At 50.3% G+C, this 15411-nt stretch overlaps 1 protein-coding gene across 7 annotated transcripts in view; it reads right to left on the bottom strand.

Annotated features, from left to right (window-relative positions):
* The window catches only part of LOC105488404 (maestro heat-like repeat family member 5), a 71980-nt gene that overhangs the window by 41740 nt on the left and 14829 nt on the right, over positions 1-15411 (bottom strand). For 6 of the 7 annotated variants that reach the window (XM_071067713.1, XM_024794916.2, XM_011752403.3 and 3 more), the window contains exons 5-12: positions 13290-13449; positions 11720-11772; positions 3731-3838; positions 3305-3421; positions 2604-2723; positions 2018-2164; positions 1201-1323; positions 980-1059 (exon numbers count right to left, since the gene is read on the bottom strand). In XM_071067713.1, the coding sequence (XP_070923814.1) occupies positions 980-1059; positions 1201-1323; positions 2018-2164; positions 2604-2723; positions 3305-3421; positions 3731-3838; positions 11720-11772; positions 13290-13449 (908 nt within the window). Of the gene's footprint in view, positions 1-979; positions 1060-1200; positions 1324-2017; positions 2165-2603; positions 2724-3304; positions 3422-3730; positions 3839-4979; positions 7082-11719; positions 11773-13289; positions 13450-15411 lie in introns of those variants that run through there. The other variant, XM_011752405.3, reaches the window with a different exon arrangement.

Genomic DNA, 15411 nt, shown 5'->3' with positions numbered 1-15411 from the left:
TCCCCCAGGGTAGCTGCACCCACAGCCTGCCCCATCACAGTGGAATGCAGTGCCATCCTCCTTGTTGCTTGGACCAAACTTCAGCACATTCTCCATTCTTTTCCCTCCCTTGAAAGCTGCGTGCAGCCCTCCAGCAGCTCCTGACAGCTCTACCATCACAATTTGACATTTAAAGACTTCTTACTTTTAATCAGGCCACTGTTACTTTTCTCCTGGATTGTTCTAGGGGGTCCTGACTGGTCCCCCATTTTCTCTGGGGAGCTCCATCTACTCCCCACACTGGATCCAGACATTCCTTCTCAAATGTGACTCCCCCAAGGCCCCACCTCGCTCAGGCAAGAGCCAGTGCCCTGCAGTAGCCTGGATGACCTTCCCCATGGCTCCCGGGGCCCTCATGCATTCCAGCCCTGCCACCCTGGCCCACTGGGGGTCCTCCAGCAACCCTGCTGTACACCAGCCTCAAGGCCTTTGCACCCGCTTTCCCTTCAGCCAGGCACTGCAGCGCTACTCTCACCCTTTCAGGTCTTTGCCCAAAAGTCCCCTTTTAGGGCGTCTATCCCAGCCTCAGGCTGTATTCTGGAGCCTAGAAGAGCATGGGGCTGGTGCTGGGCGCCCAGTCCACCAATATTCGGTTAATCAATTCTCCTTGCAGAGTTTCCTGTAGCCCTCAACCCGTGAGGATCTTACCTCCCCTCCAGCTCGCTCCCCCAGCTCCATCTGCTTTCAGTCAGCAGTGTCAGTGTCGCTGAGGTGTGTGGTTTATTCATGGTCTGTCCCCACCCCCCAAGTGTCAGTTCTTAGAGAACAGGGATGTTCCCTGCTGACCCACAGCTGGGTCCTCAGACCCCAGAATGGTGCCTGGCACACAGAATGATGCTCCATTTCTGACCTCTCCACCTCGCTGCCTGCCAGCTCCAAACGCGAGTGGAGAGGCTGCTGCATGGCGCTGAGGAAGCCCTGTGTGAGGCGGGGGGCCTACCAGAGGCTGGACGCGATGTGCATGGTCTGCTGGCGACTCCGCGTGTACAGAGTGTCCTGGGGCTCCTTCTCCATCAAAACCTGCAAGTCGCAGGTGGCACCAAGCCACTCAGGCCTGGTCTGTCTCACTTCCAAGTGAAACCACCTAGAAACCCACCCCACCCCTTCTGCAAGGGGTAAACTGAGAGAGGCTGCCTGCCTCGCCCAGGGCCTGGAACGCACCATCAGACACTCGAGGAGCTCGGAGGTCTGGGAGAACTCGTAGCTGTGGGCGCCCTCATTCCGGCTCACCGCACCCATCAGCATCAGGGTGGCCGTGAGGAAGCTCTGCTTCAGGGTCTCATCCTGGAATGGGGGACAGGGTCAGGGCCCGGGACGTGGGAGCGTGCAGTGGGAGCAGGAGCGTGAGGCTGTGATCCGAGGGGCCACAGAGACCACCCACTGGGGCCGCATCTGGGGGGCTTTGTAAGGGGTGGGGCTGCATGGTTTTTTTTAAAACTGTAAATTGACAATGTTTAAATACTGGGAGAGTGCCTGTAAGTCTCTTGAGATGTGGCAACCCCATGCCCCAGAGCCACAGCAGCGGCGACCCGGGGCAGCGATGTGGCTACTTTGGGGTGGGGGCAGCCCTGGCGGGGCCTCTCACAGTGACCTGGGTTGGAGGCCCCTGGTGTGGGGTATGGAGTCAGGGGCTTGTCATCAAGGCATGATGGACGTCAGCCTGGCCTCTCCACACCCATGTCCCTCACCCCCAAAGTGAAAACCCAGGGTTTGCTTTAAGAGCAGAAGTGAGGGTAGAGGCACCATGAAGCCCAGAGAAGTTTCGGTGGGACGGACAGACGAAACCGTGGGGCCACCAGGAAGCTCGGCCTGGTTCCTCATGATTCCAGGGTGGGGTGGCGGTGGGCTCCAAGGCCCTGGGAGGTCCTGGAATTCTCCACTCTCAGAGGCCGGCAGGGCGGCTGGGCTGGGATCCAGGACTCGGTCTTGGTGGGGACGGGTAGGTGTTGGGATCTTGCCGGGGCATCCAGGGGCGTACCCATGAGCTGTAGTGGAAGTAGAAGACCATCCTGGACACGATGTTGTCCACCCACGGGAGGATGTGGGCCCGGGCTTTGGCTGCCATCTGGCCGTATGCCAGGAGGATGGTGCTGCTGGCCCATTTCCAGCGCAGGTCCTCCGAGTTCTGGCCGAGGGGTGGCAGGTAGGTGAGGAGTGTCAGCACCCCGCCCTACCCTCCTCCGGAGAGCTGTGGAGGTGGTTGCCCAGCTCTAGCAGGGTCCTGAGGGCAGGCGTCTGTCCTGAGGGGCGGTGGGCCTCCATGGCCCTCAGTCGGAAAACAGGGGGACTGGGACTGGCTCTTTGGGGGATGGCTCGGGCCTTGTTAGGGCCATGGTTTGGGCGGGGTGTTAGGGTGGGGTGTGCGGGGCGCTCGGCTCTGCTGGAGCTGGCTGGAGTCCAGGCCCCTTGCCTTCCCCTCCTTGTGGTGGACCCCCACGCCCACCTCCTCCCCTCCTGCTGAACGGGGCAGTGTCCTGGGAGTCCCCAGAGGCTGGCCTTCATGGAGGGTGGGGGTCCTGCCGTCCCAGCCCCTTGCCGATCTCTGGGGACCCCTGAGCCAGTACCTTCGGGGAGGAGCTGTGGAGGCTCCATCTGATGGGCCTGCTCCGGCCAAACTGGTCCAGGACAGCCCAGACGTCATCCAGGTGGCGGGTGGCCGCCAGCCCCAAGGTCAGAGCCATGCCCTGTAAGTCGGGGTCAGGGTCACTCATCAGGGGACCCCAAAGTCCAGGAATAGACCCGGCTCCTCCCCTAGCAGGAGTGAAAACTGAGGGGGAATGGGACCCCCAGAGGGGGTTGGGGCTCATCCAGGGCCCCAGGGCAGCCAGCACCCACCCCACTCTGTCAGGACCTGTGACCGAGCCCATGCCAGGGGACACACGGCTTATGGGGTCTGGTAGGGGGAGTGAGGGGCGCGGGGGGCAGAGGTGGATCCCTGGAGGCCCATTATCCCTCACTGCCGGCTATGAGCAGGCTGTGCCGGAGTGGGAATGAGGAGATGTGTTTACGATGGAGGAGGAGGGCTACGCTGCGGCTGAGATCATGACTGTAACTGGGGTCAGGGTTAGCCTGTGATCAGCATCAAGGCTCAGCCATAGACCAAGGTCAGAACTTAGTTTGTGACCAGGGTCAGGGGTTGAAGTGAGAACAGGGAGAAGGCTCAAGCTGTGATCAGGATTAGGGCGTAGTGTGAGACCAGCCATCAGGCTCAGCCTGTGGTCAGGGTCAGGCGATGGTGGGGGCAGGGTGGGGCCTGGGCCCTTACCTCCCTCTGCTTGGGCCACTGGTGGGATGTTTCCAGGAGGGCTTGCAGGTGTCTCCTGACTGTGGCACTGTTTTTTTCAGCTTGAAGGATTAGCCCGTAGTAGGTGAACAGGAAGGCCTGTGGGAAGGGCAGCATCTTATCCGGTGCTTGACCCCCCGATGGCCTGCCACCTCCTCTGAGCAGCTGCCCTTGACCACACTTGCTTGGCCTCCCTGGGCCCCTGCAGCCACTGCGACACCAGCTGTGGACTGTCCAAGCCTCTGCCTGTGGCTGCAGCAGGTGCAGCTCAAGTCCTGCTGTCCAGGCCCCACCCCTGCCTCAAGTCCACCAACTTCTTGCTAGGGCCCTGGGTGTCCTATGGATAGAGCCCCTGGGGCTGTGTAGGGGGCAGGCAGGGGCTGCTCCTGGAGGCAGGGTAGGGCTCACCTTCTCAGGGGACTGCTCCTGTTGGGTCCGGCTGGGCGTGGTGAGTGTCCACAGCAGCTCCTTGGACCACACATCCATGCTCAGGAACGGGACTGACTTGATGGCCATCTGTCAGCAGAGGGGCATGGGGGCTGGAGCCGTCTCTCTCTCTACCTGAGAGCAGGGCCCGGGATTCTAGCTGCCCCTGCCCACCCTGGCCACCCTGAACCCTGAATCCATCACCCCCTTGTCCCTCCCCTCTTTTGAGTCCCCAGCGCCAGCTCTCTTCTTTGTTCTACAACTCTGAGGGACAGGGAACTCATTCCTGAAGATTCTTTCTGCAGAGGGGTTCAAGGTGAGGCTGGAAAACCAGGAGACTGGAGAGTGGAGTCCTGACTGTGTCCCGGGCACCACCCAGGAGTCTCTGACAGAGCAGATGATTAGTGAGAGCCAGTGGAAGGTGGCCCCTCTGCGGTGGGTGCTGGGAGGGCAGGGCCTCGTCTGGTAATTCACAGCTGCATCAGCACCCTGTGTGGTACCCGGCACACAGCAGATAGGCCATTAATTTTATAAATCAATGAAGGAGAAATCAGATCAATGAATGAACTGTCCCTTCAAAATACAAGGTCCTGAAAGTTCCGTTCCTACCATCACGTGATTTTATAATGATGACTACAATATTTCTCAATTTCAAGTGTTCCCAGATTCTGTGATTCAACATTTCCAAGATTTTTGATCCAAAGATTCTTTGGGGTTGGATGATAACCTCCAAAATTATGATCCCAAACCCAAAAACCTTAAAAGCCATAAATTTGATAAATGTGAAGGTAAACATTTTAAAAAGCTAGTTCAGCAACATTACTATAAATTAAGTTGGAAGATGAGGCAAAATTTTGTTTTGATCTTTGTTGCCGCCTATTGCCAAGGGTTAACATCAGGGATCAACGACCTGCACTTTATAAATCGATAAGAAGATGACAAACAAGACATTGTAAAATGATGAAGGGATACATAAATGATGAAGACACTGTAATCTCAACCTCCTTAAGACTTCAGGAATGAAAACTAATGTAACGTTTTGACTAAGATTGGCAAACAGTCAAACACTGACTATCAGCAAGGAAGTGTCCTTTGGTGGGGGGGTGGTTGGATCTGCATTTTTGGAAGGTTTTTTCAATCTCAATTAAAAGGCAATGTCAATATCAAAGTTTAAAATATGGACAATTTCCCTAAGCAACCCCATTTCTAGAAGTTTATCCTGAAGGAATACCAAGTATGTGATGCTGTGAGCACGAGGGGACATCTGGTGGGGCAGAAGACGTAGGCAGGACCGTTTGCATCCTCCTTGGGGTTGATCCCTTGGTTCCTGGAATGGAAATGCTCCCCCACTTATGGCAGAAGCTGGATGAGCTTGTCTGCCCGGGGTAGACCTCCTCCTGGCCATCTGTAAAGCACTAGGGTGCAGTAGGACCTGCGGGGCTCTCTCACCCTCAAGACAGGTGTCAGCAGAATCTCTATGAAACCTCAGCCCCCTGGGAAGTCCTGAGGTCGTCCCCCAGAAGGTCCTCTCCCCCAGACCTTTACTGTCTTTGTTCACTGTTGCATGTAACAACGCCACAGTTCCTTGTCTAAAATTCAAATTCCCAAGCTCAGAAAATTAAACATTTTTCCCCCTTAGCTTTGCAGCAACCTCATTGGATAGCAGACACTGAGCCACACTGACGTGATGCAATTTGTGGGACCTGGTGTGACTATTTGCTTCTGTAGCAGGGATCCTAATCTATTTCATTCTGCATCTGCCCAGACCCTGTTAAGGATGTTCTTGGAATATGCAGCGTGTATATCATATTACTTTTTTAAAAATCTAAAATATTCTGAATTTTGAAGCCCATCTCTTCCCCAAATTTTTAATTTTTAAAGTTTCAAGTATTTAAAAAATTGAGGTATTTTAACTCACAATGAAGTGCACAGATCTTTCCTGTAGAGTTCATGAATCCAGCCCACGTAATTCACATCCTTTCAGGATATAGAGCATTTGCCACCACCCCAAAAAGCTCTGTCATGCCCCTTCCTGGTTAAGCTCTATCACTACAAAACTGTTCTGATTTCCCTGCGGATTAGTTTGGACTTTTCTAGAATTGCATGTAATTGGAAGCATGCAGTCTGTGATCTTCTGTGTCTGGAACTTTTTCACTCAGCATGTTTTTGAGATTCATCCATGTCATTGCATGTACCGCAAGTTCATTCCTCGTTTTCTATTTTAACTTTTATTATTTCATTTTCTTTGTTTGGTTCAGGTTTAACTTGATCCTTCTCTAGTTTCCTGAGATGGACACTGAGATGATTGACTTTAGATCTTTTGGGAGAGTGTGCAGAATTCTGCCTGTCTGGGTTGCTTCCAGCTTGAGGCTAGAATGAGTAAGGCTGCTATGGCCATTTTTGTAGAAGTAATTTTGCGTATGGATGTTTTCACATCCCTTGAGTAAAATACCGAAAAGTGGGATTGCTGAGTCATCTGTTAACTTCAAAAGAAAATGTCAGTTTTTCCAAAGAGGTTGCGCCATTTTCCCATCCCGTCCTCAATGTTCTGCTTGCTCCACGTCCTTGCCAGTGCCTGTTGTGGTCCTTTCTTCACCTGCATCCCCTCGGCGCAGATGCGGAGGCGGCGCCTTGTGGTTTTAACTGAGTCTTCCCTGAGGACTAACGTTGCTGATCGTTTTTTCACTTCCTTATTGGTCATTGAGATGTCTTCCTTCCTGAAGTGTGTTGTGGCCTTTTCGCTCATTTAAACAATTGACCTCTTTGTCTTTTGCTTACTGAGTTATAGAAGTTCTTTCTTTCTTCTGGATACAGTCTCTTTTCTGATACACAGATTGTGAATAGTTTCTCCATGTCTGTGGCTTGCCTTTTCATTTTATTAGTGATATCAGTTGATGAAACATTTTAATTTTGATGAAATCTAACATCATTTTTTTTCTCTTTATGATGATTACTTTCTGAGCCCTAAGAAACATCTAGCTACCCTAAGGCTGGCAAGATTTTCTCCCATTTTCTTTTAGGTACTTTTGAGTTTTACCTTTTACATTTTAGGCCTTGGCTCCATCTCTAATTAATATTTGTGAATGGTTTGAACTAGGCACTAAAGTTCACTTTTTTGCTTACATATATGAAATTGCTTCAGAACTATTTTTTCAAGACTTTCCCCTTTGAACTGCTTTGACACTTTTTTTTTTTTTTTAAAAAAAACCTGTTTACATATGGTTTGATATTGGATTTTCTATTCTGTTCAATTGATTTATTTGTTTAATCTATGCCGATGCCTCATTTCTTGTTTGCTGTAGCCCTGTAGTAAGTCTTGAAATCAAGTAGCAGATTTCTTGCAATTTTATTCTTTTTCATAATTGTTTTGGCTATTCTAGGTTCTTTAAAATTTCTTTATAAAAATGTATTCTATAGCTTATATTTAATACTACAACACAATTTTCTGAGACTGATTGGCATTGCATTCAATCTACAAATCAATTTTGGGAGAACTGACATCTTACTATTATTGAATAATTTTGTCCACAAACACCATATGTCTCCATTTCTTAAGGGTTGTTTTAATTTCTTTTTGCAATGCTTTGTAACAATATTGCATAGATTTTGTTGCATTTATCTTTGAGTCTTTTATATCTTTAATGCTGCTGAAAATGTAATTTTTAAGAAAAATTTTATTTTCTAATTGTTTGTCACCAATATATAGAAGTTCAATTGATTTTTGTATATTGATCTTGTATCCTGAGATCTTGCTAAATCCAAGTATTAGTAATTATTAGTTCTAGTATTTTAAACATGATTCTGTAAGGTTTTCTAGGTATAAAGTCACATTGTCTACAAAAGAGATAGTTTTACTTTTTCAATTGCAATCTCTATGTCTTTTTTCCCTTCTCCATTTTCTTACCTTATCGCATTGGCTAGCAACTTCAGTGTAATGTCGAGTGGAAGTGGAGAGAAAGGATACCTTTGCTTTATTCCTGATCTTAGTGGAAAAGTGTTCGGTCTTTGATCATTAAGTGTGTTAACTGTAGCTTTAGATGTCCATTGTCACATTGAGGTAGTTTCCCTCTACTCCTAGTTTGTTGAGAGCTTTTATCATGAACAGATATTGAATTCTGTCAGATGCTTTTTCCACATCATGTTTTATAAATATGATTGAACTTTTTCTACTTTATTCTGTTACTGTGTTGAATTGCACTTGTTGCTTTTCAAATGTTAAATTGGCCTTGTGCCCCTGGGATAAACCCTCCTGATCATGGTGTATTATCCTTTTATTCAATTTGTTAATATTTTGTTAAGATTTTTGAGTCTATTTTCAGGCAGGCATGGTGGCTCTCGCCTGTAATCCCAGCACTTTGGGAGGCTGAGGCAGGCAGATCATGAGGTCAAGAGATTGAGATCATCCTGGCCAACATAGTGAAACCCCGTTTCTACTAAAAAAAAAATACAAAAATTAGCTGGGCGTGGTGGTGTGTGCCTGTAGTCCTAGCTACTTGGGAGGGTGAAGCAGGGGAATTGCTTGAACCCAGGAGGCAGAGGTTGCAGTGAGCTGAGATTGTGCCACTGCAGCCTGGCACGTGCCTCCAGCAATAGAGAGAGACTGTCTCAAAAAAAAAAAAAAAAGATTTTTGAGTCTATTTTCATACAATATATTGGTCTTTAGTTTTCTTTCTTTTTTTGTAATGTATTTGGGTTGTGTAGCCCTCATAAAATAATTTAGGAAGTTATTCTTCCTCCTCTATTTTCTTGAAAAAATTGTGTAGAATTAGTACTATTTCTTTTCTAACTTTTTGATAGAATTCACAGATAGAAGTGTCTGGGCTTGAAGTTTTCTTAGTGAGAATGTTTTAAATTATGATTTCAATTTCTTTAATAGATATAGGACTATTCATTTTTGGTTTCTTCTCATTTCAACTTGGTAACGTGTTTTTTAGAGAATTTGTCTATTCAATCTAAATTATCTAATTTATTGAATATTTCATTATAATTTTTAAAGTCTGAAGGATTTGTCGTGTTGTTCCTTATTCCTTTCTGAACTTGGTATTTTGTGTTTTCTCTCTTTTTGATCAGTCTAGTGAGGGGTTTATCAATTTATTTATTTATTTATCATTTTTTAAATAGAGATTGGTCTTGCTCTGTTGCCCAGGCTGGAGTGCAGTGGTTTGATCCTAGCTCACTGCAGCCTTGAACTCCTGGGCTCAAGCGACCCTTCTGCCTTTAGCCTCATGAGTAGCTGGACTACAGGTGTAAGCTACTATGCCTGGATAATTTTTAGAAGTTTTTTTTTTTTTTTTAATCTCATATTCAACCTCAATATAAGTTTTTTAGAGACAGGGTCTTACTACGTTGTTCAGGTTGGTCTTGAGCTCCTGGCCTCAAGCAGTCCATCTGCCTCAGCCTCCAGAGTAGCTGGCATTACAGGCGTAAGCCATGGCATCTGTCTCAATGTATTGATCTTTTTGTTCCAGCCATTCTCTGCTGTTTGTCTCTTTTTGTTTCTTTGATTTCTGCTCTAGCTTTTGTTATTCCTTCCTTCTACTTACTCTGAGTTTATTATCTGCTCATTTTTTGGCTAGCTTCTTAAAATGGAGGCTTAGATAATTGATTTTATACCTTTCTTCTTTTCTAATATAGGCATTAAAATATAAATTTCTTTCTAGGTATTGCTTTTTACTGCATCCCACTGATTTTCATATGTTGTGTTTCATTATCATTCGGTTCAAAATAGTTTCTAACTTTCTTTATGATTTCTTCTTTGACTGATGGGTTATTTAGAAATGAGTTGTTTAATTTCCAAGGATTTGAAGTTTCTCCAGATATATTTCATATTGAACTCTAATTTGTATTTTGGTCACAGAATGTATACTGATTACAGCTGTTTTAAATTTGTTGGAACTTGATATATGACTCGGCATATGGTCTATCATGGTGATTTTTAAAAAAATTTAATATTTTTAATTTTTGTAAGTATATAGTACATATATAAATTTATGGGGTATATGGGATATTTTACTACAGGCATGCAATGTGCAATAATCACATCAGGGTAAATGAGGTATCCGTCACCTCAAGCGTTTATCCTTTGTGTTACAAACAATCCAATTGTACTCTTTTATTTTATTTTATTATTATATTTTAAGACAGGGTCTCACTCTGTTGCCCAGGCTAGAGTGCAATGGCACAATCTTGGCTCATTGCAACCTCCACCTCCTGGGTCAAGCCGTTCTCTGCCTCAGCTTCTTGAGTAGCTGGGACTACAAGTGCATGTCACCATGCCTGGCTAATTTTTGTATTTTTTAGTAGAGATGGGGTTTCCTCATGTTGGACAGGCTGGCCTTGAACTCCTGACCTCAGGTGATCCACCGGCCTCAGTCTCCCAAAGTGCTGGGATTACAGGCATGAGCCACTGTGCTCGGCCTTCTTTTAGTTACTTTATTTTAAGGTGGAGTCTCACTCTATTGCCCGGGCTGGAGTGCAGTGGCATAATCTTGACTCACTGTAACCTCTGCTTCCCGATTTCAAGTGATTCTCCCACATCAGCCTCCCAAGTAGCTGGGATTACAGGCGTGTCCCAGAACCCTGGACTAGTTTTGGTATTTTTAGTAGAGATAGGGTTTCACCATATTGGCCAGGCTGGTCTCGAACTCCTGACCTCAAGGGATCTGCTCATCTCGGCCTCCCAAAGTGCTGGGATTATAGGGGTGAGCCACCACACCCAGCCTCTTTCAGTTATTTTAAAATCTACAATTAAATAATGGACTATAGTCACGCTTTTGTGCTAGTAAATAGTAGATCTTATTCATTCTTCCTATTTTTTGTACCCATTAACCATCCCCACTTCCCCCCACATCCCCTGGCGAATATTTTGTTTGCACTTTATTAGATGAATTTGGTTAATGTATTGTTCAAGTTTTCTCTATCCTCAGTAATTTTTTGTCTTCTTGTTCTATTAATTGCTTGTGTTGCTGCTGGTGCTACTTCTATTGGATACTGCTCCATTCCAAGTATTCTCCTGCCGCCACCGCTGCTGCTTCTGTCACTACCACTACAACTCTTACCATAGAACAATAATGACATTAGCGAGGGCTTCCTGTGTCACTGGCACGGTGCCCGACACTTTACATGGATTACCTCGTATACTTGTCATACCCACCATTTGAGTGAAGTGCTTGGATTCCCATTTGACAGAGGAGGCAAGTAAGGTACTGAGAGGTGAAGTGGGTCCTCCCAGGTCACAGACTGGTGATTGGTTGAATATGGACTTGGATCCAGGGGGCGGGAGTCTCGTGTCCCTACCTTCAGCCATGTCAGCCCCTCACTCAGGTATGTGTTCAGGGATGGGCCTGCACGGACTGTTTCTTGGCTGGGGCTCCCTCCGTCCACCCCAACCTGCTTCCTTCCTTCCAGGTCCGCAGCTCTGGCCCAGTGTGTTGGGTATGTGCTCTGAGCCAGGCATGTGGAGACCGAGGTTTGAATCCTGATGCCTCAGTGACTGGCCCAGTGACTGTGGTCCCCTCCCCAATCCCAGTGCCGCAGTGACTGGCCCAGTGACTGTGGTCCCCTCCCCAATCCCAGTGCCACAGTTACCGGCCCTGTGACTGCGGTCCCCTCCCTTTTCCAGACTTGTGTGCTCATCTGCAGAGTAGAGGTCCTCCCTCCCTACCTCCCTGCTCCCTCTTGTTCCCCCATCTTCCTCCCTCCCCTTCCATCCCCATTTCTTGCCTTCCTCTCATTCTTTTTCCCCTCCCTCTCATTCCTCCCTCCTTCCTCCCCCACATGCCCTCCTTCCTCCCATCTTCCCTGTCTCCCTACTACCCTCTCTTCCTCCCTTCCCTCCTTTTCTCTGTCCCTTTGCCTTCCCTTCCTCCTCCCTCCTTCCACCTACCCTTCCTCCCAGGCACCCGTCCTGCTGCCTCTCCCTTGTTGCCCCCACAGAAGGCCTGGTGACTGGGAGCTGGGCTGCCTCCTTACCTGGATCAGTTGCTCTTCCCAGCAGGCCTTGTCTTCCTGGCTGAAGAGCTCCTCTGTGGGAGGAGGAATGGGTCATAGGACCCTGTCTAACAACCGTCTCCTCCCGCCTTTAGCGGTGGCCTGGGCTGATGCTGCTGGCCTCTGCCCACCCTAGCTCTGTGGGGAGTGGGAGCTGGAGGGACATGAGCCAGGCTTGGCTCTGGGTTCAGAGAGCTGGGGTGGGCTTGCAGCCCTGCTGCCCTTACTGTGTGTCCTCAGGCGGGCTGGGCTCCCTCTCCGGGCCTCGGGCTCACTCATGGTGAATGGAGAGGCACTACTAAGCATGGCCCCTCAAGAGTGGGAAAATAAGTCTTTGGGAGGGAGGCATTGTGAGAGTGTCGAGCTTTTCAGGAACTTTGGAACTTACCCCAGAGGGAGAGGCTGCTTTGGGGAGGGATCTGGTGGCCTCAGCAGTACCCCCAGGGTGCAGAGGGACCTCTACCCAGCCTGCTAATCCTGGCTTGGGGGGTGTAAGGCCAAGCCAAGCAGGGTCCTGCTTCACCCCAGGTCTTAGGGTCCAAACACTCCTGCTGGGCCTGGGCCTCCCTGCAGGTCACAGGCCCTGCCACACCCCAACCCCACCCCTCACTGTGGCTGCCAACCAACTCTTCCTGAAGGCCCTTGGCAGAGGGAGCGTCCCTCCTCACCCTCCTACGCATCCATCTAGATGTGGCCTATACTGACTGCCTCCTCCAGGAAGCCCTCCTTGGTGGCCCCAAGGCAGTTGGTCCCTCTCCTCTCTGGGATCTCCCAGCTGCCCTCAAGGCAGCCCTGCATCTCCCAGTGGGAAGTGCAGCAGCATATGGTTGTAAATGAATGAGTGAATGAATGAAGGCTGGCCCTTGCCTCTGTGTGGCTGGGAGCCTGGCATTAGGTAGGTGCTTAGTCAGTGTTCGCTATTTTGTGTCAGCAACTCCCTGAACACCTTCCTCTGGGGTCCTCAGAGGCCACACTGTCTGGGCCGGCCCTTCCCACAGCTTGGAGGCAGCGGCTGTGGTGGACGCAAGGCCCAGACACTGCAGGCTATGACAGGCTGGGAGTGGCCCTGGCCAGCCATGCCGCCTCTTTGAGCTCCATCTCTTCATCTGCCCGGGGAGGAGGGCCCACCTGCCTTTTGTGACCAAGGGAGGAGACAGATGCAGCAGCTGGTGGTGGAGTTGCTCGGCCATGTGCCAGCCTCACACCTGTCCTGGGCCACCTCCCGGGACCTCCTCTATCATCCTGGCTCCGCCCAGGTCCAGCTGTTGCAATGCTGACAGCAGGAGTGGGTGAGCCATCAGAGGGGCTGACATGGCTGGGCCTGGTGTTGCTCTTTCCAGGGAGGTCTTGAGCATGGCCTGGGCCCTCTGAGGGGTGGTGGGCAATGGGGGTCCTCGGGGCAGCAGCCTGTTGCTGCCAGGCACTAAGTTACCTCACGGTGCACAAGTGACCTGCAGCCCCTGTGCTCTGCCCATGTGGGGTCTCAAAGCCACCTCTTGAATCACTCTCCGTGACCCAACCCACCCTGTCCGCAACCTCGCGCCCGACATACCACTGGAGGACAGGACGCCCATCACATAGAGGAGGCTACGGTGTGGGAAGATGCCCGTCAGGAGCTCCGTCTCCAGATGCTGTGCCACCGCCTGCCACGAGTGCCTGCAGATGGCCACCAGCACGTTGCTGGCCGCATCCTGGTATGTGTCTTCCAGCTCCTGGGGTGGGGTGGGAGCAGGCAGGGTGGGAGGTAGAGTAAGAGCGGCTTGTTCTGAGACCTCGCTTCTTCACATGCCAGGGCTGGTTTGAGGGGGCAGGACAGCTGCCACAGTCCATGTTTCTTTTTCTTTTTTTTTTTTTTTTGAGACAGAATCTCGCTCTGTCGCCCAGGCTGGAGTGCAGTGGCCGGATCTCGGCTCACTGCAAGTTCCGCCTCCCGGGTTTACACCATTCTCCTGCCTCAGCCTCCCGAGTAGCTGGGACTACAGGTGCCTGCCACCTCGCCCAGCTAGTTTTTTTGTATTTTTTTAGTAGAGACGGGGTTTCACCATGTTAGCCAGAATGGTCTCGATCTCCTGACCTCGTGATCCGCCCGTCTTGGCCTCTCAAAGTGCTGGGATTACAGGCTTGAGCCACCACGCCCGGCCACACAGCCCATGTTTCTTTTGGTAGAAAACTGAGGCTGAGGGAGCCTGAGGCCTTCCTGGTCTGCGTCCATTTCCAGAGCACCTCCTCCTCTTCCTCCCTGCCTCTGAGCCCTTGCTCACGCGGTGTGCCTGCCTGCGCCTCCACTCCCACCTAGAGCCCGCTCCACCGCCTGGGTTCAGGGCACTCATCCTGAAACCCAGCCCACATCACCTCTCCTCCTGAGCTCCTGGTGGCTCAGGACGTCACATCCTTTAATTCTTTCACCATGAATTCAGAACCAGACGCTACGTTCCTGTCCGGGAGAGCCAGGGAGTCAGCTGCTCAAGGGCAGAACGATGCTGACTGGGTTCCTGGCCTCCCTGACCCGGGCCCAGCCCCCACTGTCCAGTGGAGGGGCATCTTCAGCAGGAAGGAACCACACGGGTCCCGGAGTCCGGCCCTGTGTGGTCATACCTGGGACCTTTCTCCCTTTACATCTTGCTGCAATTTTGACGTCTACTCTTTTCTCTGTCTTCATAGGAGCCATAAGGCAGCTTCTGTGGCTCTGAGGCAGGTGAACAGGAGGCCTGCCTGCACTTGGGGGCGTCTGAAAGTGGGGGTGTCTGAGCCCCGCCATGCAGCTTGAATCACCGCGTGGAATGGATATATCATTTATAGATCATGGTAAGTATGGTTATGGGGGCTTCTTGTGAAGATGGTGATTGAATCTGATTTTGCTCTTTCTGAAAACCTACCTCAGTTAACACTACATTCAGGAGATTTTTTTAAAAGGGATAATAGTAACCACACTGTGGAAGCCGGAAGCAGGTAGGTGAGGGGACTGAAGACCATGTATAGGCTAGTGGAGCAGAGGCCAAGGCCAGCTCACCCACATGGCACCATCCCCCACTATTTGAAGTTGGGGGGTCTCTTGTCTCCCAACCTCTGGAACTGGAGTGGCAGTGGAGGGGCCTGAAACTAAAGGTGACATGGTTTTAGAAGTAGTTGAGTCCCTCGATGTACCTCCCACACTCTGCACACACGGGGGGAGCCGGCCCTCTCCCACCCCAGCAAGAGTCTGGGGTCTCAGTCTCTGGAGGGGGCAGATGAGTGTCTCCGTCCAGGGGTTGCCAGGCCCGTAAGCTCCAGGAATACTCACTTCCCAGGCCAGGCCTGGCATGACTGCCGTGGGATGGGACCCTGATCTTTAGGCAGGGCCCCTGGGTGAGCGTCTCCCTGGGAATCCTCAGAGCACAGAAGAGAAGACAGAGAGACACTGACGTAACTGGGTGAGGGTGGCAGCAGTGGGCTCACCTGGTCACTCTACGGTGGAACCAAGGGCTCAGGTAGCCAGATGGAAAGGATACGTGACCTTAAAGCCTGGTGGCTAATTCTGGACCCAGAGCAAATTCCACTCCTGCGGAATGGGCAGGGCAAAGACTCCACCAGCCCGAGCTCCGCAGCAGACATCAGGTCGCATGTGAAGGATCACGGTTCAGAGTGACCCTGGATCCTCGACAGCCATGAAGGCCAGAGGACAATGGACAGCGGTT

This window comes from Macaca nemestrina, chromosome 8 (assembly GCF_043159975.1).
Source record: "Macaca nemestrina isolate mMacNem1 chromosome 8, mMacNem.hap1, whole genome shotgun sequence".
NCBI lineage: Eukaryota > Metazoa > Chordata > Mammalia > Primates > Cercopithecidae > Macaca > Macaca nemestrina.
This window is presented reverse-complemented; position numbering and strand designations above follow the sequence as displayed.